This window comes from Coffea arabica, chromosome 6c (genome assembly GCF_036785885.1).
Source record: "Coffea arabica cultivar ET-39 chromosome 6c, Coffea Arabica ET-39 HiFi, whole genome shotgun sequence".
In the NCBI taxonomy this organism is placed as follows: domain Eukaryota; kingdom Viridiplantae; phylum Streptophyta; class Magnoliopsida; order Gentianales; family Rubiaceae; genus Coffea; species Coffea arabica.
In genome coordinates this window covers 4,687,734-4,713,551 of record NC_092320.1, presented here as the reverse complement: position 1 = coordinate 4,713,551, position 25,818 = coordinate 4,687,734, and the positions used below count along the sequence as shown (strand labels likewise).

The 25,818-nt window shown below is 38.3% G+C and overlaps 4 protein-coding genes and 1 long non-coding RNA gene across 14 annotated transcripts; 2 read left to right on the top strand and 3 right to left on the bottom strand.

Annotated features, from left to right (window-relative positions):
- Positions 1-1,091: 1,091 nt before the first annotated feature.
- LOC140003840 (E3 ubiquitin-protein ligase UPL7-like) lies at positions 1,092-13,633 on the top strand. Of its 8 annotated transcripts, none has more exons than XR_011815689.1 (16): positions 1,108-1,406; positions 1,495-1,617; positions 2,282-2,522; positions 3,641-4,227; positions 4,813-5,796; positions 5,895-6,232; positions 6,332-6,610; positions 6,695-6,947; positions 7,857-8,027; positions 8,102-8,194; positions 8,673-8,780; positions 10,563-10,679; positions 10,999-11,088; positions 11,257-11,362; positions 13,087-13,260; positions 13,338-13,633. XR_011815689.1 is itself a non-coding variant. In XM_027214808.2 (16 exons), exons 1-14 carry the CDS (start codon positions 1,383-1,385, stop codon positions 11,338-11,340), a joined length of 3,492 nt encoding a protein of 1,163 aa, XP_027070609.1. In that variant the 5' UTR covers positions 1,108-1,382; the 3' UTR covers positions 11,341-11,362; positions 11,592-11,608; positions 12,358-12,914. The 8 variants fall into 8 exon arrangements, 5 of the variants coding, with proteins under 5 accessions (XP_027070610.1, XP_027070609.1, XP_071908355.1 ...); XR_003449612.2 differs by lacking the exons at positions 13,087-13,260; positions 13,338-13,633 and adding exons at positions 11,592-12,249; positions 12,358-12,914; XM_027214808.2 differs by lacking the exons at positions 13,087-13,260; positions 13,338-13,633 and adding exons at positions 11,592-11,608; positions 12,358-12,914.
- On the bottom strand, positions 11,713-13,996 carry LOC113695675 (GDSL esterase/lipase At5g03820-like). The gene is made up of 5 exons (XM_027214811.2): positions 13,706-13,996; positions 13,476-13,606; positions 13,116-13,349; positions 12,400-12,655; positions 11,713-12,092 (listed from the first exon to the last, which is right to left on the bottom strand). The coding sequence occupies exons 1-5, from the start codon at positions 13,947-13,949 to the stop codon at positions 11,899-11,901; spliced, it is 1,059 nt and encodes a 352-aa protein (XP_027070612.1). The 5' UTR covers positions 13,950-13,996; the 3' UTR covers positions 11,713-11,898.
- Positions 13,997-14,788: 792 nt separating this feature from the next.
- Positions 14,789-18,873, bottom strand: LOC113697101 (threonine dehydratase 1 biosynthetic, chloroplastic). Of its 3 annotated transcripts, XM_027216565.2 has the most exons (9): positions 18,179-18,870; positions 17,234-17,413; positions 16,642-17,127; positions 16,194-16,442; positions 16,029-16,102; positions 15,739-15,856; positions 15,461-15,595; positions 15,285-15,370; positions 14,789-15,206 (listed from the first exon to the last, which is right to left on the bottom strand). In XM_027216565.2, the coding sequence occupies exons 1-9, from the start codon at positions 18,611-18,613 to the stop codon at positions 15,167-15,169; spliced, it is 1,803 nt and encodes a 600-aa protein (XP_027072366.1). In that variant the 5' UTR covers positions 18,614-18,870; the 3' UTR covers positions 14,789-15,166. The 3 variants fall into 3 exon arrangements, with proteins under 3 accessions (XP_027072366.1, XP_071908358.1, XP_027072365.1); XM_072052257.1 differs by lacking the exon at positions 15,285-15,370 and having other exon boundaries at positions 18,179-18,873; XM_027216564.2 differs by having other exon boundaries at positions 14,789-15,370; positions 18,179-18,866.
- Positions 18,874-23,662: 4,789 nt separating this feature from the next.
- LOC140008321 (uncharacterized) lies at positions 23,663-25,176 on the bottom strand. Its single transcript, XR_011815688.1, has 2 exons — positions 25,041-25,176; positions 23,663-24,087 (listed from the first exon to the last, which is right to left on the bottom strand). It is a non-coding gene; the product is annotated as an uncharacterized lncRNA (long non-coding RNA).
- On the top strand, positions 23,803-25,520 carry LOC113695659 (uncharacterized). Its single transcript, XM_072052252.1, has 2 exons — positions 23,803-24,645; positions 24,872-25,520. The coding sequence occupies exons 1-2, from the start codon at positions 23,803-23,805 to the stop codon at positions 25,343-25,345; spliced, it is 1,317 nt and encodes a 438-aa protein (XP_071908353.1). The 3' UTR covers positions 25,346-25,520.
- The last annotated feature ends 298 nt before the right edge of the window (positions 25,521-25,818 follow it).

Here is a 25,818-nt window from a genome sequence, read left to right as displayed (position 1 = left end):
TGGAGCGGATTAGGATAAAAAAATAGTGATCCGATAGATAGAGTAGAGTCAGGTCAGTCAAATCACGTTTGGGACGGGCACTCGACCCGTACCCACTCCTATGCATAAACACCAAAAAACTAAAAGAACTGTGTGTACATGTATATGTACATATATATAATTATTTTTGTAAACAAGACACGTGAGTATTTTCTGTTGTGATACTCTTTTTTTTTTTTGCAAATATCATTTACTTTTTCTATGATAATTGAGTGTATATTTTTTATAATAAATAATATTTCATTCTTAATTAGTGAAAATCTTTAAGCACGAATTGCTCAACTAAAATAAGAAGACAGTTCCGTAGAAGTTCAAGATCTTTTAACAAAATGCGCTAATTCGTGAGCTACATTGTGGCTTCTTGAGAACCAATTTACATCAATCATTCGAGGGTCACGCGGAGCTGCTCACAACTCTTCAATGTTTGGCCTAATGCTCACATTTAAGTAGCTTATTTATACAAAAATTCAGGCGGGCGTGTTATACATCCGTCTGATTTGGTAATGATTTAGTCTCTCTCAAATTATTTTTGGACCTTTTTAGAGCCGTTCCCTTCCCTTAATGTAGGATATATTAGGTTTATCGTCTCGAAAAAAAAAAAAATAGAGATCATCGTCTTTATTTTAGAATGCATCGCTTTCAAGTACAAGACCTGAAGTCATCAAGGTCTTTGTCAAAGCGAATGCATATCTTGCCACAACTATTTCTTCTTCTTTTTTTTTTTTTCCCGCAGGATGTAATGCCATAGATATGTTAAACCTTTCGCCTGTAAATTCAACGAATGAATTAGCTCTCGATGGTTTTGAATCTGATCAATATCATAAATAATAATCAAATCAATTCGTCGTTCAAAATAAATTTGTATAACATAAAAAGTTTTTTTTTAGTCATAATCAAATTCCAATCAGTATTCTTCACCCAATCTAAAATTCCTTTATTCGGTTCCTTTTTAAAAAAAAAATAATAATCTACCCTCCGCCTTTCTTTCGTGTACAACAATCTGATCATGTATCATTAGATCGTTCTTTCACTTTCATTAGTTACGTAATTACAAAGCAAAAAAAAAAAAAAAGGAAACAAATTATTTATTCATTTGCTAATTGCTAAGAGGAATATATACTTGTGTGTGTGCGTGTGTGTGTATTTTATGCCCGTTGACGTGGAAATTACGCTGGCTGATCTGTAATTAATCCACATATCTCGAAGACTCCAACCACCTACCGGCCTCCGGCCGAACCATTACCTTTCACCCCGATCCTCCATCCCCGGCACCCGCGAAGATTTCACTTTTTAACGCAACAGAAACCATCGGATTTTCTTGTTTGGTCTAATTACCGACAGCTATGGACGAGCCCCGAAAACACCAGGTTCCTGTCTCTATCTACAGCACCTGCATACATGTACAAGTATTCAATAATCCTGAAACAATAAATTGTTGTAAAATTCTTTGATCAGGTGTCATTGCGGGGAGCTAGCGCGAAGGAGATTTCAAGGGATGCGCTTCTTGCCAAGGTTTCTCAAGAGAGAGAGCTTCGCAATTTTACACGAAGAGCAACTTCTGCCGCACTTTTTCTTCAGGTTCACCATTCCCTCCTTCTATCAACCTTGGGATTCTGAACTTTCAAAGCATTAATAGGCTACACACACATACGCACGTATGTTTAAATAAGGATTGAGGCATAACTACCGTCTAACATTTTCAGTATAAGAGTTCAGATAGAAAATGAATAAAGAAGTGGCTGATCATGCCCTTCCAAGTTAGGATTTTTTTTTTATCATGGAAATCAATGTGCATTTGAGACATTAATTTTTTATCTTTTATGCCATTTGAATTAAATGTTATGAAATTGGTGAGGAAACCCCCCCTATAACTAAGCTGACTTTGGTACCGTGTTATAACAGCTTCAACTTCAAGTTTTATAAGAACGTAATCATATTCTGAACCGAAATTTGCCTTGGGGTTCCTAATTTTGAGATTCCAGACATGGGTTGGAGCACGGTATGTTTGAGTGTGCATAGTAAAGTTTAAGTTCAAGAATAGGGTTGAATTATAGTCCTCTCATTCTTTTCACCTGTCTTCCAACTGTGCGTAGGACTTCATGCTTTCAATGGTTTGACATCCTTCTGTACCTCTGTTGAACTGTAAACCTCTAAAAGATATTGAAGGTGTCTGTATTAAGGATTGTGCCGTAGTTTTCTTTTTTTCTGGAAACACTAACTGGCACTAGTTACACCCGTGCAGAGAGTTTGGCGTCGTCACAGGGCGGTAAAAGTGGTATCTATGCAGCTTCAGCAACAGTGGCTAGCAGAGATGAATCAAAATGCTATCTGTTGGAACAAAATGCAGATTTCAAGGATTGTTCTGAGGCCTTTTATCTTCTTTATGACTTTTTTATCTACTCGGTATCAAAGAATTGAAACCAGAGAAGAAGATTGCGTGAAGCTTTGCTTCAGGGTTTTGTTGGAAAGCATAAACTCAACTGGTATGCAACATATCTCCTTTTCGTTATTTGTGGGTCTATAACTAAAGTATATTCTGTTAAATCAATTCTTGTTTGCAATAAAATCTGATGTGCTTCATCTTCTTATGTCAAATGTTGCTTTGTTCGTCTAATAATTTCTTTCGCTGAGCCAAGAAGGTTAATAAATGTAAGCACTTCAATTCAGCCTTGTATAGAAGATAATTTTGGCAGGAAACTTTCAGGTTTCTCCCACAGTCACCTTAAGGAGGATAAGCATTGTTTGCATGATCTTGTTAGTAAAGACATGTTTTGATGTTTTGATACTGATTATAGAAAAACTTTACCCTCTTCTTTGGTGGGCCTTAGTAGAGAAATTTGAGGTTTCTAAAAAGATATTAGATGGTCAGTTAGTTTCTTTTCTGCTGAGTTCTACTGGACTTTCTCAGGAATTTTAATGATTATAAAGGAATTCTTTTAATTGTCATCCTTGGGTAATAAAATGCTGTTTCTGTGTCTTATATCATACTTTTTGATTTGGCCTAAATGCTAAGCATACTTTGAGATAAGAATACCACATGTTTGCTAGACTTATAGGACTCCTTTCTTGGCCTTGGAACCAAGCTAGTTGAAGATATCACTTACACATACATTTAGTTGTGCTTAGATCAAGTTGTATAGCCTGTAGAAACTTGTACCTGCATTTGCTTTGAGTCTTAACTGGAAAATACGATGTATAACTGACAGCCAAGCGACCATACAAATTAAATTAAATTGATAGAAAACTTGAAGTCCATTACTGGTTTGAGGTACAATATTTTGGTCTGCAGGTAATAATTCTTTCAAAAGTCAGAAGCTAGAGAATTGAAAGAAAATCCCTCCAACAAAGTGCGAATAATCAAAATGTAATGTATATTTTGAACTGCTATACTGCAAACTGCTAACCTTCTTTTCTAGTCTCATCTTCTTCACCCGTTGAAGGCACAAACATCTCTTGTTATATTTTTCTGGTCTATACATGGTTTCATCATCACTATGCTCTGTCTTGTACATAATTGCCATTGAGTTTTGATTGACACTTTTGGGTTTCTGCAGGATTTTTTTCTGCTGAATTTTAATGCTTTCATAGTTCTTACTTGTAGATCCAAATGAAAACTTTTGCTCTTTGGTAACGGGTACCACTGAAGAGAGAAAAATATGGATTTATCAGTCAAAGAAGCTAATTTTACTATGTCTACTGATTTTGGTGGAGGTTGATTACACTGATCGAGGGCTTCAAGATGTTGGCGTTGTCTCTTTAGGAATGCGTCTAGCAGTTCTCTTGACTGATTGGAAAGGTTGGAAAAGCATAACTGAACGGGATACTCAATATGCTGATGCTGCAGTAAAGAACTTAATCTGGTTTATTGCGAATAAAGAGAGTGGGACATATAACAGTATTAGGAGATACATTTGGAAGTTGGATCCTGTACCTACTCAAGGGGCATCTTCCTGTAGAACAGATGATAGGTTTTTGATTACTGCTAGTGCATTAACTTTGGCTTTACGGCCATTTCATTTTAGAGACACAGCTGGAACTGGTAGTGGCGTATTGGAATTGCAACATGCTGCAGAAAATTATTTCTTTTTTTTGCTTACTATACCTTGGTTTTCTGAACGTCTGCCAATGGTGCTTCTACCTGCTCTGAAACACAAGTCTGTTTTATCATCCTGTCTAAGATCACTGCTGGTAAGTCTGGCCAAAGCAGAATTTTTACTTTTTCTATTAAATAGTTCTCATTGTGAGTGCTTGCAAACACCTACTTTTTTTTAAATCAGAATCTAGATGGATAATCTTGGTACCTTAAGAGATTTCATCTGTTTCAAGGAAATTAGGTCTGTGGAAGTTTTGTGTCAATAAGCACTAATAGATGCTGGCTTTGACTCTTTGTGCAAAGATAGTTGATTTGTTAGACTGAAAGGTTCAAACATCATTGGTAGATGTTTACATAATCTTTTGCCCTAAAACTGATTTCAATTCTGAAAATTGCTAGATTGGTTGTGGAGGTTGGCATTCATATGTTGGAAGTTGTCTGTTGAAGTATGAAACAGACACAGAAAGCTACTTGTAACAAGCTTGGTATCTGGTTGGGAAGTAAACCTTAACGTCAAAGGTTAATTTATTGTGTTTGATATTTCGTTTTAGAAATGAACCTTGTGGCTAGAGATTAATCTTATTGTCAAATGTTTAAGCTTCAGGTGTCACTCTTAATTTTTTGCAATATTGTACATTAGATTACGATAAGGCTAATTAAACTGTCACAGGTGATGGCAGATCTCAAAAGATAGAATTTCAAAGGAAATATCTGAGATGGATCGATTGGAAATTCATTTGCAGTCTAAGAAGATGCCTCAAGTTGCTTGGGCCCTTGCAAATATTATATTTCTTGCAACATCCAGTGACGATGGCGCTGTGAGCTCTGGAAAATTTGCCCCAGGACTGGATTTAGTGGCCTATGTCCGTTTTGTTATCATCCTTGCAGAAAACTTATTGGCTTGTTTTGGGAAAGATGGACAGGTAAGATTCAGGAACCAAGAAATTCAAGTTGATGTAGATAACCAGGTTGATCCTATTGGAATGGGATTGCTTGAATCTGAGACAACTTGCGAGTCCTTAAAGATGTCATACACAGACCTTCTTAAACCTGTTTGTCAGCAGAGCCATCTTTTGGGACTCCTAAACTTGGAGAAAGATATTTCTGGTCGTATGACTGATACACATCAAAGTTCAGAAGCTCCTATGAGTTTTGAATTGCTTGATGTTGCTTATTACTATTCATGCATGATTAGAATATTTTCTGCACTAAATCCTGTGCTCGGGTCATTGCCAGTTCTCAACATGTTATCTTTTACTCCTGGATTTCTTTCAAAATTGTGGGAAGTATTGGAAAGATCTCTTTTTCCTGGAAGGAGTCATGATGCCAAGGACAATTCTTTTGGTAATGATATTTCCAAAAGCAAGGATGATGTCTCTCAGAGAAAGCAAAAATGGTGTGCTAAAGACAGAGGCAATAAATGGGTCAATGTATTGCACAAATTCTCTGGAAACTCACCAACAGAATCAAGTAAAATGAATTCTACTGGAAAATCCAGCTTTGACAGAATTCGAGATCAGTCTTCTTCTGTGTGGGATGTAGAGGCTCTCAGACGTGGTCCTGTAGGCTTATCGAAAGATATGCATTGTCTCCTTCATCTATTTTGTGCCATATATTCACACCTGCTTTTAGTTCTTGATGACATAGAGTTTTATGAGAAACAGGTTTGATTAAGTTTTTTTTCTTCATCTTTCACTGTACTTACACTGCAACTCTTTTTGGAATTTTGTTAAGCTGTTGTTAACAATTGAAAATGAACTAGGTTCCATTCACATTGGAGCAGCAGCGCAAAATTTCATCAATGCTTAATACACTTGTCTATAATGCTGTATCTGGCGGTGTTAGCCCACATAATAGAACTCTGATGGATTCTGCAATTCAATGCCTACATTTGCTATATGAAAGGGATTGCAGGCACCAGTTTTGTCCTCCAGCTTTATGGCTTTCACCTGGTGAGAGAAATCGCCTGCCAATTGCTGTAGCTGCTAGGACTCATGAAGTTCTATCTGCAACTGTTATACCAGATGATGCTTCAGCCCCTTCAAGTATGGCTGCTTCTGTCATTACTCTTACTCCACATGTCTTTCCATTTGAAGAAAGGTGAACACAGCACTAGAATCCTTTCCTAAGCTTGAATGTCTGTATTGAGTGTCTTTTTTGCCATAATATAACCTGAAACTTCATCTCTGCCCCCTATAGAGTTGAAATGTTCAGAGAATTTATTAACATGGATAAAGAATCCCGTAGAATGGCTGGTGAGGTTGTTGGACCCGGTCCAGGATCAGTTGAGATCATCATCAGACGTGGACATATCGTGGAGGATGGTTTTCAACAGTTAAATGCTCTTGGGTCAAGGTTGAAATCTAGCATCCATGTATCATTTATTAGTGAATCTGGTCTCCCAGAGGCCGGCCTAGACTATGGCGGATTATCCAAGGAGTTCTTGACTGATATAGCAAAAGCAGTTTTCTCACCAGAGTGAGTCTGCAATTATGCTTCTGTTATCTTTTTTTCCTTCTCTTCTTGGTTGTTGCTTGTAACATGATTCTTCATATTGTTAAGGTACGGGCTGTTCTCTCAGAGCTCAAGCTCAGATAGACTTCTCATTCCTAATACAGCAGCAAGATTTTTAGAGAATGGCATACAAATGATCGAGTTTCTGGGAAGAGTAGTTGGCAAAGCACTTTATGAAGGAATATTACTTGATTACTCCTTCTCACATGTATTTGTACAAAAGTTGTTAGGTCGCTATAGCTTTCTTGACGAACTGTCAACACTTGATCCTGAGCTTTACAGAAATCTTATGTATGTGAAGGTAAATCCCTTTTATGAATAATAGAAAATTATCAAGGCACATTGTTATACTCGAGTTATAATTTCTTCCTGCTCTTCATTACTTCCCTGAATACTATCAGGCCTCGTAGGAAATTGATCATGTATATATAATTGCTGGTCATTGTCCCATTTGAACTATGTCTCATCCTACTCAAAGTATATCTCTGACAAGCAATTGTGTACACTGGAAGACTATGCTATTAACCTTGACCAGCTAATATTATGTGGTATTGTTGAAACATCTTTTCAAGTTTCCTTGTTTATAGACCCTTGTGCGGAGACCTTACGTAAAAACAAAACCTGAATCTTGCTTGGCATCCAAAATTTAGTTCCACGGATCCTGATCTTAATAGGAAAGTAAGGTTGTGCGAGATAACTAATCTAAAGCTGCTGTTAGATTCTTGGTGACTGTTTGTTCTATTAGGCACATGACATCAAGGTCTATGGTTCCTTTCCTTCAACCTAAATTTTCTGCTGTCTTGAACAAAAATATATCATAGCTTAGAAGTCGATTTGTAAATGTATGAGAAGGGCAAATTGAATAATTGACTATGAAATCAATATAGCTGTTGAGAGGCTTGAAATGATATGCCAAACTCATACATAATATTGTTAGTTGAGACTCCAATTTGTCCCAGAATTATTTGTAAAATCATCTGAAATTTTTTTTTCTGACCAGAAAATTTTGATCTTTTGCCCACTTTTGCATTACATGTACATATAGTAACAAATTTCAAAGACTTGGGTTTCATACTAATTCTATGTTGCTGTGACTTCTGATGGTATTCAACATAGCTCTGGTCTTATGAGCTATTTAATTGTTTGTTCATGGATAATTGGACATTACTGTGATTAAGTTGTTCTGCTATTGGGATCATTATGCATGCAGCATTATGATGGTGATGTCAAGGAACTCTCACTGGATTTCACAGCTACGGAAGAATCACTCGGTAAAAGGCATCTTGTTGAGCTAAAACCCGGCGGCAAGGATATCTGTGTGACATCTGAGAATAAGTTGCAATATATTCATGCAGTTGCAGACTACAAACTTAATCGGCAGGTCTGCTGTGACTTTGCACTAAAATCTTAGGAACCCAGTTTTCTCGAAATTTACATTGTTTACGATAACTGCAGATACTTCCTTTCTCGAATGCATTTTGTAGAGGGTTGACTGACCTTGTTTCCCCATCTTGGTTGAGGTTGTTCAATGCAAGTGAATTCAATCAGGTAACCTCACTCTTATCCATATTGGGTTTGTCATTTTGTTCATGAAGTTGAAGCTAGCAAACAAAACATCCTTGAGTTGATATAGTTGTGCTACGATAGATGACGAATTGGTTTAGGCTTGATCAAGGCCAGGAAAGATTAGAGGTGGTCTTGCTGATAAGTGACGGCTGATCTGCATATTTGTATTTCTCTGTAGTTTTATCAGACTGCTGAAGAACCTGAATTTTCTTGTAATCTATATTTCGCCTAGTTTTTTTGTTTATTTGTTGTGTTGGAGATCTTTTGTTACTCATTGTCTTCTTGTGATTAAAATTGCTCGTCTAAAATGAGTAGCTTTAACTATAAGATATAATTTCTCTTTCTGTCCAACATTCCTCCTAATGTTTTTCTTTAATTTCATATGTTACACTTTTATTTTCACTAAGTTGTTCTTTTGGAGTTTATATATTCAAGGCTGAAAATTAGATAGCATATGCAGTTGCTTTCTGGTGGGAACCATGACATTGATATTGGTGATTTGAGGAAAAATACAAGATATACTGGTGGTTATACAGAAGGGAGTCGGACAGTGAAACTCTTCTGGGAGGTATTTTTTCTAAAACACATTTGGCTACCTGTTTAGTTCTGTGTGGTTACAGTTCTACTTTGAGAATGCATTCATGGAGTGCAGAGCTTTTCTAAAATTATCTCAGACAGAATCATATGCCAGTTTGTTTTAGTTGTTAGGTTCTTTACAATCAGCTGGCTACCTTCCTCTGGTATTCTAACTGAAAACTAAGAAAAATGGAGAGAAAATACTTTTTCTTCTTCTTATTAGGACTACACAATATACATATATATATACACAAGTGTAACCTAATTTAGATCCTAAAATCATGCTAATCTAAATCAATCTACTACCTAATTAATACATAATACTATAATCATATGATACCTAATTAATACATGATACTATAATCATATGATACCTAATTAATACATGATACTATAATCATATCTTTCCTAATATTAGATTACATATCTTCAACACTCCCCCTCAAGCTGGAGCATAGATGTTGCTCATGCCCAGCTTGTTACAAAGGTAATCAATTCTCGGATCATTTAGAGGCTTAGTGAAAATATCAGCTAACTGTTCTCCAGTTCTCACATGACTGGTGCAAAAATAGTTTTGCATCTTCCCTTAGCCACACCGTCTTTTCTTCAAAACCCAACTGAACTCCAACGAGAATACAAAACCTTAGGAAATAATTCCCAGGCTCAAAAGGCACCTAAACTTCTCCATAAAAGTCCCAACAGATCTCAACGAACCACAAAAGTCCCAACGAACCACAACGAGCCACCAACGAATCAGAATGCAAAAGGCTCAACAGGTCCCAACGGGCCAAATCTCACAAAAGGTTCAATAGATCCCAACGGGTTAAAAGCCACGAACATAGTAATCATGCTCCACCTTCTTCTCAAAACCCTTAACGAGTTCCAACGGGTCAAATAACTCTCTTGAGCTTCAAGCTCTGAAGAATAGAACACAGATGTGTCCTATACAGAACCAGATGAACCGAATGATGACTAATGAATTTTCTGGCAGCGGACAGAGACCCTAACCTTGATGGTAGGGCTCTGATACCATGTAAACTAAGAAAAATGGAGAGAAAATACTTTTTCTTCTTCTTATTAGGACTACACAATATACATATATATATACACAAGTGTAACCTAATTTAGATCCTAAAATCATGCTAATCTAAATCAATCTACTACCTAATTAATACATAATACTATAATCATATGATACCTAATTAATACATGATACTATAATCATATGATACCTAATTAATACATGATACTATAATCATATCTTTCCTAATATTAGATCACATATCTTCAACACTAACCATACGGACTATGTATGAAGAGTAGCCAATTCATATTGGTTTTCTAACATTTTTTTGGTTGTTTGTTCTTCTTTCACCTTTTTCTTTTGGATGTGTGTGAGTTGCAAAGCCCTAATATCAACTGTTTAGGAGCTTGGTCCAGGCACCTTACTTTCTATTAAATTTGCCGTCTGAATTGTTTCTTTACGTAGAATATTGTATGTTATATAGGGAGGAAAGGACAAGGCAATTCTCAAGATTATTATATTACTTTTCTTTTATTGTAGAAAAATTATTGTGCTACCTGATACCACGCAAACTTGGCCCTTTCCATTTTCTTTTTCTTTTTAATTGTAATTCTTTTTCCTGTAATCTGTCTGAGGATTGCACTTAACTCGCTTTTTAGTTGAGCCCTGATTGTCATCTAGGACAACCTGGTTTCTAAATCATTTGGTAAGTTGCTTGTTGATAAGTTCTTCTTGCTTATTGTCTTACAGGTAGTTGCTGGGTTTGAAGCGATAGAACGTTGCATGCTTCTTAAATTTGTGACAAGTTGTTCTCGAGGTCCTTTACTAGGGTTCAAACACTTGCAACCAGCTTTTACTATTCACAAGGTACTCTCTTTTTTCTTCTATTGCCTTGTAAAGTGCCAAATTTCATGATTTTGTAAATTCCCTCAACTTATCTTGGTTCATTTGTACACAATAAGGTTACACATGCGCTTGGATGCCAAGATAAATTACACTTTCAAGGGTTGGATGCAATCGATCTAGGTCCAAGTTTAATGGAGATAAAACACTAGCTTAGGTGCCATAGTTATAGAAGGAACTTTGGCTGTGGATGAAGTATTAGCTTTATATTGAAAATGCATGACAGTAACTGAATCTAGTTGATGTCATAATTTGCATTGACTGATTAACTTTTAATAAGCAGGTTGTATGTGATGTGCCTTTCTTGGCAACATTAGGAGGACAGGATGTTGATCGGCTTCCATCTGCTTCTACATGCTATAATACTCTTAAGGTACTGTCTCTTGTGGCATCGCTTTTCCAGCGATAATGACCCTACTTCACAGCCCTTTAATTTTCTACTGGTGGAAGCATATCAGTCCTAATTCTCATTTAAATCACACCCAACTTATGATGTGCTCTTTTCCTTTCTTTGTCTTGGGTTCCTGTTAAATGGGTACAGCTTCCCACCTACAAACGTCTAGGCACTTTGAGAGAGAAACTTCTGTATGCCATCAATTCTAATGCTGGATTTGAGCTTTCTTAGAGACTTCTGATTCACTAGCAAGGTAACTCTTGCTTTTCTCATACGGAGATTTTGTTTTTCCCTCGCCATATCCATATGATCATCAAATTATGTGTCTCAACAAGTATTCCCTGGTGCTAGTCAATAGGAAAATTTTCCAATTTTCAAATCTTAGGTGTCTGAATATCATTGTTGTATCAAAGTGATAGTTTCTTTATAATATGGTCGTCTGCATTTTCTTTTTCTTCTTTATGTATATTTTTCCTTCTCAGGAGAATTGGCAAAGAAGGTGAGGAGGGTATAAAGGTTGCTGGAAATTTTTGTTTCCCAATGCTATCGTGGCTAGAATTCAGTCATGAAGCAATTCTTTTCCATTATTTGGAGCATCTGAGATCAATCAGAATAAACATGTTCTTTATTGGATATAGCTTAATTTGGTCCTCTTTTCAAAGCCATGGAGGTTTCTACCTATACTATCAAAGTCATTGGAAACACCTTTGTGACTCTTAACATCCATAAAGTAGTTTTAACTAGTGGACTTGAGTGGGATAGTGAGTGATGTTGCAACTGCAGTAGGCACTAAGAGATGAGATCAAATCCCTGCTCTAGTAGACTCTCTGCCAACTTTTCATTAGCAGCATCCGAGGGATGGAAACCATCCCAGAACACATATTCTGTAGCATTTGAGCATGTCCCTACTGACCTGGAATTGCACAAGAACGATGTCTCAATTGTACCAGTCCCACAGCAAGCCTTTCTTGATTCGAAAAATCCTGGCAAAGGACAATGTTTCTCCAATTAGTTCAATCACAGGTTCCTTTCCAAAGACAGACCTTCCCTCTCTCTGTTGAGAAAGGAAAATTACAAGAAAATGATTGTTCACTACCTACATTACGCATCTGCACGTGTGAACTGCCTACCTAGCCTGTGGTATTAACTGATTTTCCTTCAAAGATTGTGTACTGATGCAGAGGTTCTGAGATGTGTCAGAGATTGTTTAACATGATTCTTATGCTATATGCTTAATTTTGAATGCAGAATGCATTTTTATTGTGCCAGAGCCGAGAAGTTGCAAATTACCATTGTCCGTAGGCTTCGTGATTAGGTCTAGCAGAGGATTGTAAATGTCAAAGACTACAAGTTTGAGGCCAGGATGCTTGCTCTTCAAATTCTGTGAGGTGCTGTTCAGTTTGTTATTGAAGGAGATTGCGTCCTGGTTCAGTCTTGCAACACACAGGTTGCTTCCTGAACCAAATAGTGTAATAGCTGCTGGCAGGCATCCGGTTGGTGGTAGTGTTGTGACTCCAATCCTCCTTACTCCCAGACCATACAGATTCTGTCACATAGTAATTTCAAACACTGCACTTGTTTGGAATTCTTAGCTGCAGTTCCTTGTTGCTTATGTGGTGAAGTTGCAATCTGAGTATTTGTGTCATTACAGTAAAAGTACTGCTTGGTTAAGTTACATGAATCTGTTTCCTCAATCTTTTTTGTTACTTTTCTGTGTTTAGGATTATCAACTCTTAGTGACACAAGAATTTTGTTCATAAATTTCATTATAAAATTTTATGTACACACATATTAACAAGGGCGAAGTCTGTAGTACATCTATTTAGATCTTGCTGTGCCCGTGAGAGTCTTCATTCTATTGTCTGACCTTATTCGGATACAATTACTAGAAATCTTAAAATGAAGTGCACTTCCATGTTAACTGGCAGACAAGTTTTATGCTTCTGATGATGTATTGCAGCTATGTTTATAATACAGATGGCATAAGAAAGGTGAAAGTTGCTGACCTGAATGAAGGTAGAGTAAGATCTCATGAGAATGTCTGAGAATTGATCGGGCGTGTAGGCTCTGTTGAGCATTGGGTTAATGTAGTAGTACTGGATGAAATCACTGCTCCCCGCACTCAAGAGATGGACTCCTCCTGAAATTATGGTATTTGCTTTGGCCTTTCCAACCGCATTCACAACTTTGGTCCGCCACTCCTTGTAATACTGTAGCTGCTGTGTCAGGGAAATTGCGCGCTGCAAAACCAGATAACACAAAAAGAAATTTACTTCGTTAGTGAAAACTGGATGAGCTTGTTTGACTGATTCTAGGACCTGAGGAAGAAAGAAAGAAAGAGAGAGACTACTATGAGATGTACATACATATAGCTGTGCTGTCCCGTCATAATAACCAGAAGCAGCAGATGCAAAGTTCACACCGGTGAGGATGCTGCTTCCTTTGGCTTCTTGGCTAAGGTAAGCAGGTGGGTAGGACGTGAACCCAAGGTATTCAGCTATGCAAGAGGAAAAGATGCAGTAAATGTTAGAACGTATGGTATAACAAAAATGATTCCAGTGGTGCAAGCGCTTCAGCATGGTACTGATTCTTTTACCTGTGTAGTCCGTGGCCAGCTTTCCGTTACAAAACCTCCCTGTAGGCCTGTGGCCTAGGAAGTCTCTTCCATAGGGAGGGAAGTTAGCCTTTATCAGGGTTGGTAGATTGTTATTGTTTCCCACATCCACAACGGAATCCCCAAAGATGCATAATGCTGGAACAAGGGGATCTCCATAGGACACAGAAAAAAAGGTCAAAGAAACAAGAAGATTGACAACAAAAAGATATCTTAAAATCCCCATTTGTATTTCTAACTTTGCTCAAAATATCGGGTATACTTCCCAGTTGAGGAAGTGTTGTGGGAGTATTTATGGACAAGTCTTGTAGGAAAAGTTCAGCTAAATGACTGCTGGGAAGGGGCGGGTCTTATTAAGGTAATGATGCATGTCGTCCTTGTTAGGCCAGAAATGATGGTGTTGGGGCAAAGGAGGTTATTTTGTCCATTTTAGGAGTTTGTTTCGAGGGTGTGACAAGGCATTTGGTTAAAGGCGAAGGTACTTTTAAGCACAAATGAGGGTTATACGCGTGAGTGCTCTGAAAAGATGAAATCATACGTGATGCTCGCTTTGTTTTGCTTGTTATATTTCATGTATACTACTAATTCGGAAACGGAAAAAGATAGAGAGAGGCAACGAAGGGAAACGTTCTCGACGAGCTGAGGAGCTTCTTCCTTTCATACTGGGAATCATTCCTTGATGGAACCAAATAGCACCGGATGCTAGATATGATATCTGCTTCGACCCTCACACCCGGATGATCGTCTAGGATAATATTTTCATACGCTAATGCCCCAGATAGTAAATGCATTCTGCCCTCTGCAGCTTGTAGTAAAAGCACATGACCACATTTCTAGGCAATATCGACGCGGAAAGATCGAGTAGCCATTGGCCGCGGAAAATGAATCATCTCTCTCGTTTAGATTGCTATATTCTCGAGTTTTTTTTTTTTTTTTTTTTTTTGGCCTCTGTGAATTGAAAAATGAACTTGCTGCATCGTATCTTTGCATTCACCTCGAAGTGTATTGCTGTGATAACAAATAAAATTACTTAGAAAAATTGAAATACGACATGTACAATAAATATAAACTAAATAATTTTAGAGATTTTCATATTTATACTATCGCTTAAACATGTAGTGATTTTCATTCTCATTCGCTCGAGCAAGCTCAATGACTCGAGCGTCAAGGGAAGGAATATACATCTTAACCGTCATAACCTTCGAGAAACAGTTGGCGGCTAGCGCCATTGATTTCCTCTGTCAACTCATTTGATACTCTCACACACTCACACATATATATCCACCTTCATACAGAATGCAGCAATTGCATTGCAAGCGATGATACTACGTAGTTCAGAGCAAATCCTAGCCTGGTCATTAGCATTAGAGAAGCGATAGATGAAACGGGTACAATCTCAAATCAAGTCAGGCTTGTACTTGTTCTCCCACAAGTGCCCAAGAGTCATTCCAACAATCCATCTCCAATACAACAACAATCGCACCTAATACAAAGAGCAACAACAACTTAGTACATCAAAAGCTTGAAAGCCCTGTTATTTTCCTCCACCGCATACTCATACCCAAGATTGTGTGCACGATCTCGGAATTCGTCCATCTCACTTTCTGCAACTTGAATGCCAACTAATACATTTGCTCCAGTTTCTCCCTTTAACAGACCAAACGAAAAAAAAAGATGTAACCTGAACTGAACTGAACTAATATCATTTTTAAAGTAACAAATTTCGGGGATTCTAACCTGTGCTCGGTAATGAAACAAGCTTATGTTCCAGCGAGGACTAAAAGCATCCAAAAACTTCAACAAAGCACCTGGTCTCTCAGGGAAAACAAAACGACAAAGAACCTCATCTCGAAGATGTGACCGACCACCCGACTGAAATTTTGAAAAATAAAATTAATGTACAAAGGTGAAGAAGTAGTATTGCTTATTCATCTGCAAGCAGTTTCACAAGCACCAAGGGATGTGAACTTTATATGGATCAGTCAAGACTATGCAACTACAAAAAGAAAACTTACCAAATATCGCAGATGATCTTTGACGAGGTCGTTGTCTGTGAGATCTACTGTCTCAAGTTGAGATGCTTGCAGTTTAGCTACCATTGCCTCTAGTTCAGCTTTCATGTGAAGTCCAACACTGCAAGCAAAAGAAAAAGGTAATCACTTTGATGGGTTGTTCTTTTACAGTATTACTAGTAAAGGCATGATTTTCAGTAATTACTAACCCTTGCAAGAGTACCATATAAATATCTTGCAAGTACATTACAATTTGCAGGATATTGGAAACGAAAGGAGATGGAAGAGCTTGCCTGTATAACACTAGAGCTTTTTCTTTCTCTGAATTATATCTGTACTTAAATTCTGTAATATTCATTTGTCCCACCTGCAAAACACCACCATCATAAAGTTACAAATGAACTCACAAATTTGCCATCATAAAGTTACATAAGCCTGTGAATTGTTTTATGACCCACACGTTCACAAAATCTCTTGAAGCTCCCTGGCTCCTCTGGCATGAATGTTGCAAGCACAGCTTCCTTCTGTCTACCAACATTTGCAAGTTCAGTAACTAATCTCAATCTATCAAAATTCATGTTGGCTCCGCTAGTTATTGCTACTACATTTTTATTCTCCAGGCAATAGTATCTACAGTATGCTTCTGCTCCAGCAAGTGCAAGAGCACCTGCAGGTTCTAGAATGCTCCTTTTCTCCTCAAACATGTCCTGTAACAAGTAGACAAGTTACATACTCCAGATATTCCAAACTTTCATTAAAGGCTCTCTTTTGAAAACTAGAACTTATTTGAGTTTCTTCAGAAAATCTCTCATGTTAGATATCTCCACTCCAAGGATATACCTGTCAAAAGGATGCATAAAATGCCCTTGTGAAACATCAATTATTTATTGGCAATAAGAGGCTGACCTTTATAGATGCACAAATAGCATCACGGCTAACAAGAACTACACCATCTATTAGCTTGCGACACAATCGAAATGTCTCTTCACCAACAACTTTAACAGCCACACCATCTGCAAAACCTCCAACTTGGTCCAGCACCACTCTTCGTCCATGATGTAAAGATAGTGCCATAGCATTTGCATCAAATGGCTCCACTCCAATAATCTTTACCTCGGGAGAGACTGTTTTCAAGTAAGCAGCAATACCAGCTATCAGCCCACCACCCCCAACAGGGACAAATATAGCATGTATTGGGCCTTGCATTGCTTGCATTTGGCGCACAATCTCCATCCCAATTGTTCCTTGTCCACTGATGACATCTGGGTGGTCAAATGGAGGGATGAATGCTCGACCTTCTTCTTTGGCTCGGCTTTTAGCATAAGATTGTGCTTCATCATACGAGTCTCCCACAAGGACAACTTTGGCACCCAACCGCTCTACTGACCTCCACTAGAGATACATGAACATTTAGTCAATGCCATGGAACAAGAAGTTTATACAGGACCAAAACAAAGTCATTCTGTTTAGGGGAAAATGGAAATCCATAAATCAGAACCTTGATTTCAGGTGTAGTGACAGGCATCACAATCACAGCATCACAATCCAGTTTTTGGGCGGATAAAGCCACCCCCTGTGCATGATTCCCTGCAGAAGAGCAGATAACACCTCTATCGAGCTGGTCTTTACGAAGTTTAGCCATCATATTATAAGCTCCTCGAAGCTTGAATGAGAAAACCTGCCAAACAAGCACCAGATCACATAAGAATAATGAAGTTGTACCGCTAGTAAATAAAGAGTGAACAACCAAGAATATGCACTTGTGAATGATGGAACGTACCATTATATAATATAAGAATTTTTTTCTTTGTTGATCAATAGCTTAATCCTTGAATAAAAAACCTTTTATAACATATAGTACATAGACATTTCAACCTATTGTTTTCAATTACGAAAAAAAATTAGGCCCTGCTTTATGATTCATGAATCATGAAAAGAGTTCTATTTTTCTAACTAAAATAAAAAAAATAGAGGAAAAAAGAATCCAAAAAAGATTTCTTTTCCTTTGCAATTATTCTTTTTTATTCCATTCCTATTCTACCTTTTCATAAAAGGGAACTTTAACCAATATCAAACTAAAAGATTATTTCGTTCCCGATAGTTATTTAATTAGTCTATGAAAAGGTAGCAACCTTTTAAATTTTCAAATAGAAGTCAGCCATAAAACAGAAAATAAGCTGATTGCACGCAACCGACCAGATAAAGCCAGTAAAGTGCCACATAACATTTCCAAAATTCTGTATTGACTTTAAAACAAAGGGACAAGTTAAAAGTGTGAAGAACACAACCACCCTTGAAATTCCATCAAGAAACAACAAAAAATTGATAACAAATTATCCGACTAAAATCTCCATAACTTCCCACAATCGGTGAAACTTCAATGTTTAATTATCACATTTATTATATAAGCAGTGTTGCTATCTTGTATGAACAAGAGACTCACTGGTTGAAGATCTTCACGCTTCAGCCAGACATTATTGCCCAACCTTTGTGATAGCTTAGTAGCCAGCTGCAAGTCTGACTCTACGGCCACGTCATACACGCTGGACGTCAAGATTTTCGTCAAATACTCGATTCCACCACCTCCACCCAATGCACCATCACTCTCCACCGCCCCGTGATTCGGCACCAAAAAACCTGGCTCGCACCGCAAAGAGCCGGGAGACACTCTCGACAATGTCTCCGGTTGAGCTGGAGCAGCCAATTCGGGAGATAATGTCGGCGCCTGGAGCCGATTTTCAACGGCCATGGCATAAAATTTCGTCCGCCTATTCTTTAGAAAAGGAGGGCCTGGTCTAACCGATTCCTTAGCGGTTGTGCGGGTGAATTCGGACGGGTGAGGAATGGTTTTGACAGGGATAAATCGCAGGGCTTCCATTCTTAATCTGTTATGAATGACTGACTAGCGGTAGTAAAATTTTCCGACGGTGGCGAATGGTTGGCGCTGTGGGTTCCGGGGTAATGATGGCGGGACTGATGGCGGGGAGGAAGAATATTTAAGGAAGGGAGGCAGGGTTTCAATTTGCGAAGGATTTTGGTTTGTGTTTCATTGTAGGTGACGTGTGGGTTATGGATGGAAAGCCAGCTGTAATCTGTGGCCAATTGGAAAGAAGGATTCGTAATAGCGTTTGTACTCAGCGGTGAGATTACTGGTGTGATTCAACAGAAGCCGCCACCCCCGACCATAGTACGGTACATTTTTGTTTTGCGATAAACACGTTTCTTTCGTTTACTATTTCACAAAAACAAGGCGGGCACTTGTTTCTTTGCGCAGCATATGGAGGTTTTTTTTTTTAAAGGTTTTTTTTTTTTACGATAGCAATATTAATTTTATAATCTAATTTATCATAATTTAATTTAAAGACAATGTATAAGGAATTAATAGATATAAAAAATTATTAAATCAAAAAAAAAATCTGACATTTTCTTTAAAATTTTGTGACGGCAGGTAAAATTTAAACTCCTGACTAGGCCCTTTTTAGTGCATATGGAGTTCTTTTAACGGATTTGGCCGATGGATTTCAGGGGGCCCCAAAAGCCAATCTTTCGTGGTTCGTGCCTGCCAAACTGGCCCAAACACACGAAACCAACGTGCCTTCGGAAATGCGGAACCACGGGGAAACCCTTTTTTTTTTTTTAATCCTTTTCCATGTAAGTGTAAGTGGGAGAGCTAGATGTCTTATTCAGGCTCCCTCACTCAAGTCACTCAATTTATCTCATCCTTAATTATGGGAGAATTTTGTCACATGAGCATTCCATAATTAGGGACAAGAACTCGATACGGTGTAATTGTATTTTATACAATTGTTGGATATGTCAAATATTTTATATATAAACACATCATAATATTATATTGAATGTATGTCAAATATTTTATTAACATACGATAATTTTTATACCAAATATAATAATATAATGTAATTATAACTCAAACAATATAAAAAGTATAATAGTCGAACCTAGCCCTTCCCAATCACACTGGCCCTCTCCCCATAATTAAAAGGGTTTTTATTAGTTTACCTCCTTAAATTATAGTTCAACTATCAGTTTAGTTTCTAGCGTTAACTTTTAATTACTTAAATCCTTGGACTAACAGTCAAACGAGACGGCATTTTATAATTCACGTAAAAAGACATGTTTAGATCCAAATTAATTAAAAATGGACAAATATGTCCATAAAACCCTAAAAAAAAATTTCATTCTCAAAAATACCCTTTATGAATTGGCGGGACGACAAAACAAAAAAATGAAAGCCACTTTTCTAATTTCTTCTTCATCATTATCAACCCAAACTCTCTCTATTCTCCCTCGTATAAACCCCAGAAAGAAACGACGGCACCTTTGCTTTGATCTTGGATAGCTGTCTTCTCACCGATGATGCGACACAACATGAACCAACCTGGAAAATCTTTAGGCGTTATTGGGCAAGGTGGTCTGGGGCACTTGGCAGTGAAATTTGGAAAGGCTTTTGGATTGAATGTCACAGTGTGGAGCACAAGTATATCCAAGAAAGAAGCAGCAGTAATTCTTCTTGGAGCGGACAATTAGGTTGTCTCATCTGATGAACTGCAGATGAGGGTGAGCAACCATCAGCCTGTGATGTACAGGCTTTTGGGTTCATTTTGCTTCATCTAAAGCAATAAAGATGCTGATTCTTTACCACCATCACCCCATATCATTGCACTTCATTATTGATACAGCTTCTGGAGATATTCCATTTGATCCGTACCGCTCAGCAGCAGTAGTAGTAGGCTTCACAAGAGCAGCCTTGACAAGGTATTGCACAAAATAAAAAATTTTGTGAACAATTTAAGAAAATAAAAGGAGAGAAAAGCCTTCTAATCCTTGTTTTATACTTAAAAGCACGAGGGAAGGGTATTTTTGTCATAAAAATTTTCACCAAACTTTAGTTAGTTAGCAGGGCAATTTTTAAATGGGTTAATGGTCAATTATCTACTTTGACTTAACATATGGACTTAAGTGACTAAAAGTTAACGCTAAGGATTAAACTGATAGTTAGGATATAGTTTAAGGGGATAAATTGATGAAAACCCTAATTAAAACATGAGCATCCCATAATTAAAGCCTGTATTGAGTCGGTAATAATATTATTGTAGATGTTATTTACACTTTTATTTTTATTAATCACACTTTTACTATTATTTTAATCATATAATTTTTATTTACTAGATTAAATGATAAAATAAATGATGAAAGTGTAAATAACAAAAAAATTAAGTGTAAATAACATTTTTCTATTATCTAATTCTTATTTTTTTTAACTAATGCCAAGGAAAGTAGTACTTCATAGTAACCAATTAACACTCATTAGTTGAGGAAAATATGTCCTAATTTTTACCGTCAGCGTCATTAAGGACACATATGAAGAGACGTGCTCAAGTGTTGTCGTGGGTGTTGCAACTTGCAACACAACAAAATGAATTGTTAAGGCGGGCCTCTTATGTACTTTTCGTTCGACTAACCATCAGCGTCATGTCAGGACTGGATCGCGACTTCAAGTCCTTTTCACCTCAGAAACCAGAAGGACAGAAGTCGGTGGACGGATGGATGCGGATCCCCACTCCCAAGTTGGGGTAGGCCAAACTACACGTGTCCAGCGCCAAGCGGAGGACCGAGGCTGCAAGGCACAACCTCAGAACACGCTTAGAGATGCAAAGCTAAAATTGTTTTAATTGATCCTTGAATTATTGGTAATTTATAAGTTTAAGGTCTCGATTTTAGCCCAAATTCCTCGTATGCTTTTATTTTTTCGGCTCCGTTCCTTCCTCCCCCACAAAAAAAAAAAAAAAAGGACTGTAATTGAATATTGCGGGATCAAATTACAACTACCCCCCAATACTTCATAAATTTAGAACGAACCCACATGCTTAAAATATATGTGAAGCTTCTTTTTTTCTTTCTTTTTTCCAGCTCATTTGAAATATGAATATTTGCAAAAGTCGGAGAATATACATTTGAATTTTCAATTAAAAATAAGCTCCAAATGGTTATATACAGGCCTTTCGTGATTTCCATATGAAATAATTTGAAGGTTAGGGAATTAGATTCCAGAGAGAAAAAAAGGGACAAATTATCCAATTGGCCCTTGAACTCTTTGTCTAGGTAAAAATAAGCCCCTCATCTATTTTTTGCTGACTTTAAACCCTCGAACTTGTAAAATTGAACACCCGTGATCCTTTTAGCCAGTTTCTCGTTTTGCAACCGGAAGGCTAATTCACACGAATGCCAGTGTGCTTCTTCAAGGGACATTTTTGTCTGCATCTTGTAAGCAAAAAGGAAACAACTCCTCCACCTCCTCCCCACATTGGTTCAACCAGCCCAGTCCCTTGCTCGTCCTCTCATCTCCAAATTCTCCGTCGAGGCCGTCGGTCTCGGCTCCGACAGCCGCATTTTTATAGGTATCGATCTCGAGTTCCCTGGTCTCCCCTTAAATCAATCCGTCCACGCAGAGCAGTTCCTCTGCAACAACCTCGCCGTCCATGGCTGTCCTCGCAGTCTCCGCCGCCCTTTGTGGCCACTGCCGCCAGTTCTTCCAAGAACTCCAGGATTCTTCCTCTCCAAATCCTCATCACCTCCGACCACCCAAATCAAAACTTTTCAAAATCTCCCCTCCCCTTTAAGCCATTGCCGGAATTCTTAACCAACCAATTTGGCCCCTGTGATCTGTTGGATAAAGAATCTCCCCTCCTCCTCAAACCCCATAGCAATGGGCTATCTTTTGATACTTCCCGAAAACACGCAAAAAGAGATTCAAGTTCCGGACGACTCCTAGAATCCGGCGATATGGAACGCTTTGCCATGTACCGAAATTGGCAATTTGGGTCAGATAACCCGTGTAAGTGTCCTCACTAAAGACACGTCCCTCCGGGTAGAAAATAAAGCTCCGAATCTGATGTCTTTTTTCAAGGACAACTTGCGGGGAATACCCGTCTGCCACAAGTGCGGCCTCTATGTGCCTTTCGATTGCCAGTTGACTCCAAATGAAGGAGTCGAGTTTTCGCTCGTTATAAGACATCCCCCGCCAATTCGTCCCCAATCGATCAGCGAGCTCTGCTCGCCGGGTGTTCTCATCGAGCAGCGGAAGCTCCAGTTCATTCCAGATCTGGTCTTGTGTTATTTCTTGATTTGCCCCAGAGCCAGAGGAACCTTCACCGCCAACCCCTACCCCTCCACCAGAGAATGACATTGTCCCGGTCCTGACAATATCACGTAGATGCGTATTGGTCAGTACAATGACCCGATTCTCCACTTCCATTGCTGGTAAGTGGTTGAATCCTTCCACATTGAGGGACGTACTTTCTAGAACTTGCGGTAGCGTTTCTTGCGCCGCGTTTAAAAAAGGCTCTACGACTGCAATGGCATCTCCACTAGAAGGTTTGGATGAGAATAGTGTTTTAGCGGCTAATTTTGATAGGACTGGTGTCCAGAGTGGGGGAGAATTGGGCAGTCGAAGGAATAGCTATGACTCTATTAGTGGGGAGATTCCTGAGAGCGGTGGTATCACTCTCTTGCAGAGAATGAGGAGAGAGAAAGCGGCAGCAACGAGGGTTTTGCAGAAATGGAGGGAAGAAGGAGAAGTTGTTCTCTTTTTGTTTAGAAGATGCGGACAAAAATACCCTTTGAAAAAGCACGCTGGCATTCGTGTGAATTGGTCTTCCGGTTGCAAAACCGGAGAAACTGGCTAAAAGGGTCACGGGTGTCCAATTTTACAAGTTCGAGGGTTTAAAGTCAGCAAAAAATAGATGAGGAACTTATTTTTATCTAGACAAAGAGTTTAAGGGCCAATTGGATAATTTGCCCAAAAAAAAATGAAGCGCTAACGAATTGCTGCGTGCATGGCTTAATGGTTTTATTGAGTGGTCAAAGAGCAACAGACTAGTATTTCATTCCGTGTTTCAAAGAAAGCTTTAAAGCAAACCCAAAAGCAAAGAATCTCTAAACATATTTGATCATCATCCTGCATTTACAACTGAGGAAAGCCGAGTTTCTCTATTTGATACTCAACAAGTCCAAAACAAAATCATAAACTACCATTTCCTGCACAATATGGACAGCACAAGCACGAAGGCAGATGTCATCAAGCCAGTTCTCCTCAGAGCTGGAATTCCTCTTGCCATTACCGTGGCTGGTTTCATTGTTGCTCGCATCACCACTAGAAAACGTTCGAGTCGTCTAAATACTTCGTCAGCAGAAAATGAAGCTAGTTCTCGTGGGGAGCAGACGGCTGAAGGCTGTTTCCCTGATGTTCAATCTATCAATTCATCCTCTTTATCCAGCTTGGACGCCTATCATTCTATTACAGATACCTCTAACCGGAACTCTGAAGAAGAACTGCAACATCAACATATATTTGAATTAGAAGAAGAAGTTTTGGTCTTAAGAAATCAAATAAAAGATGTTCATGTGAGAGAATTTGAGCTGGAGGTACAGTATCTTCGGTATCATGACATGAAAGAGCAAGAACTGCTGCTTATGGAGCTTCAGAACAAATTATTGTTGGAGATAACAAGGGTTGAGCTCTTGGCTGAGGAAATCTCATCAGTGGAAGCAGATAGGAAGAGTTTCGAAAGTGTGGTAGTTGAATATCTGAAAATGTTGGAGCTGCTTGAAATTTCCAGATCAAGAAACAGATTGCTTCAGAGGAAGGTTAAGAAGCTGTTGAGGAGAACAAAAGAACATTCTCGAGTCATAAAGCAGCAGCATATGCAGATAGAAGCTAAAGAGGCAGAAATTTTTAGAAATCATCAAGAGCTAGAGGCAAAGGCTAATATCATCAGAAGAAGGGAGAATGAGATCAAGGAACTAAAATTGGCTTTTGGACAACTGCAAATGGAGAAAGATGAACTATCGAGACAGATGGAGCTGGCAAATACAGCAGCTTCATCAAAGGTTGACATTCTTCAACTTGCCACAACTTCATATTCCCGTATAAAGCATATCTATCTGTTGTTTTACAAAAATGCGATGGATATAAAAGTATTATGGATGGAATCATGTAGGCTTATAGATGGGGAAAAAAAAGTGTTAATGTTCTCTCTTTAGTATGTAATAAATGCATCCCCTGTTGTTCAAAGATTAATTGCTTGAGGTTCACAAGACAGTCTCTCCTTCGTAGATTGATGCAGACGAGGCAACAATGGTAGATTACGGACGAGTAGCAGCTAATCCGGAACAGCTTGAGAAGGAACACGCAGCAGCAATTAAAGAGTTGATATACCTAAGGTGGTGCAATGCATGTCTAAGGCATGAGCTACTGAGGAAGAACCTGGAACAAGAAGACTTACAGCAAAGGAAGGACCAGAGAGAGTTGAATTTTGGAGAAATTTCTAATTTTGGATGGGAAAATGAACATGATCATTCCAGTTGGGATCACGGAGATTCTTGCTTAAACTTGCCCGCGACTGGTCATGCCCATCCTCGTTCCACACAGCAAAAGTTCATTGACAAGTTCAGGAGGTGGGTGGAAGGGAGTGACAGGACAAAACAGAAAATCGAAGAGAAAAAGAAGCATAACGTTAGTCATTCTTTGTTACCTCATGGTCCAGGTTATCTGCATAATCCTGCAAAGAAGTCTTACTCAAGTTCCTGAATATGACTTCCCAAACTAACAATGCTGATCGCTCTCAAGAGGCAGAAAAGATATACATATATATATATAGAAGGCAAAAATAAAATTTTCATTTGGCTGTAAAATGAACAGCTTAGTTTCCCGATGATAAGTACAAGAAGTTGACAATTTTTGCAGTCTTTCAGGTTGAAGCTAATTGCTGTCCTTATTGTAAACGATAAATGACAATACATTTATCTCTACATTGAATGGAAACAAAAAAGTAGATAAAGAACCAAAGCCCCCCTCAAAAGAAGAAAGCTAGGGATTATATGCGTGCGTCTTTTGTTCAAACAGAAGATGTGCAAAATACGCCTACAAGACCTCAACAGCACCAATGTGGATTAATCCAATTACCTGCACCGTATGAGAAATGAACTACTGCAAATCTAAGGAACCTTGTTTATACATGTAGATCAACCTAGAAGGGAAAGTAGTTAAGATAAGACTGCTAC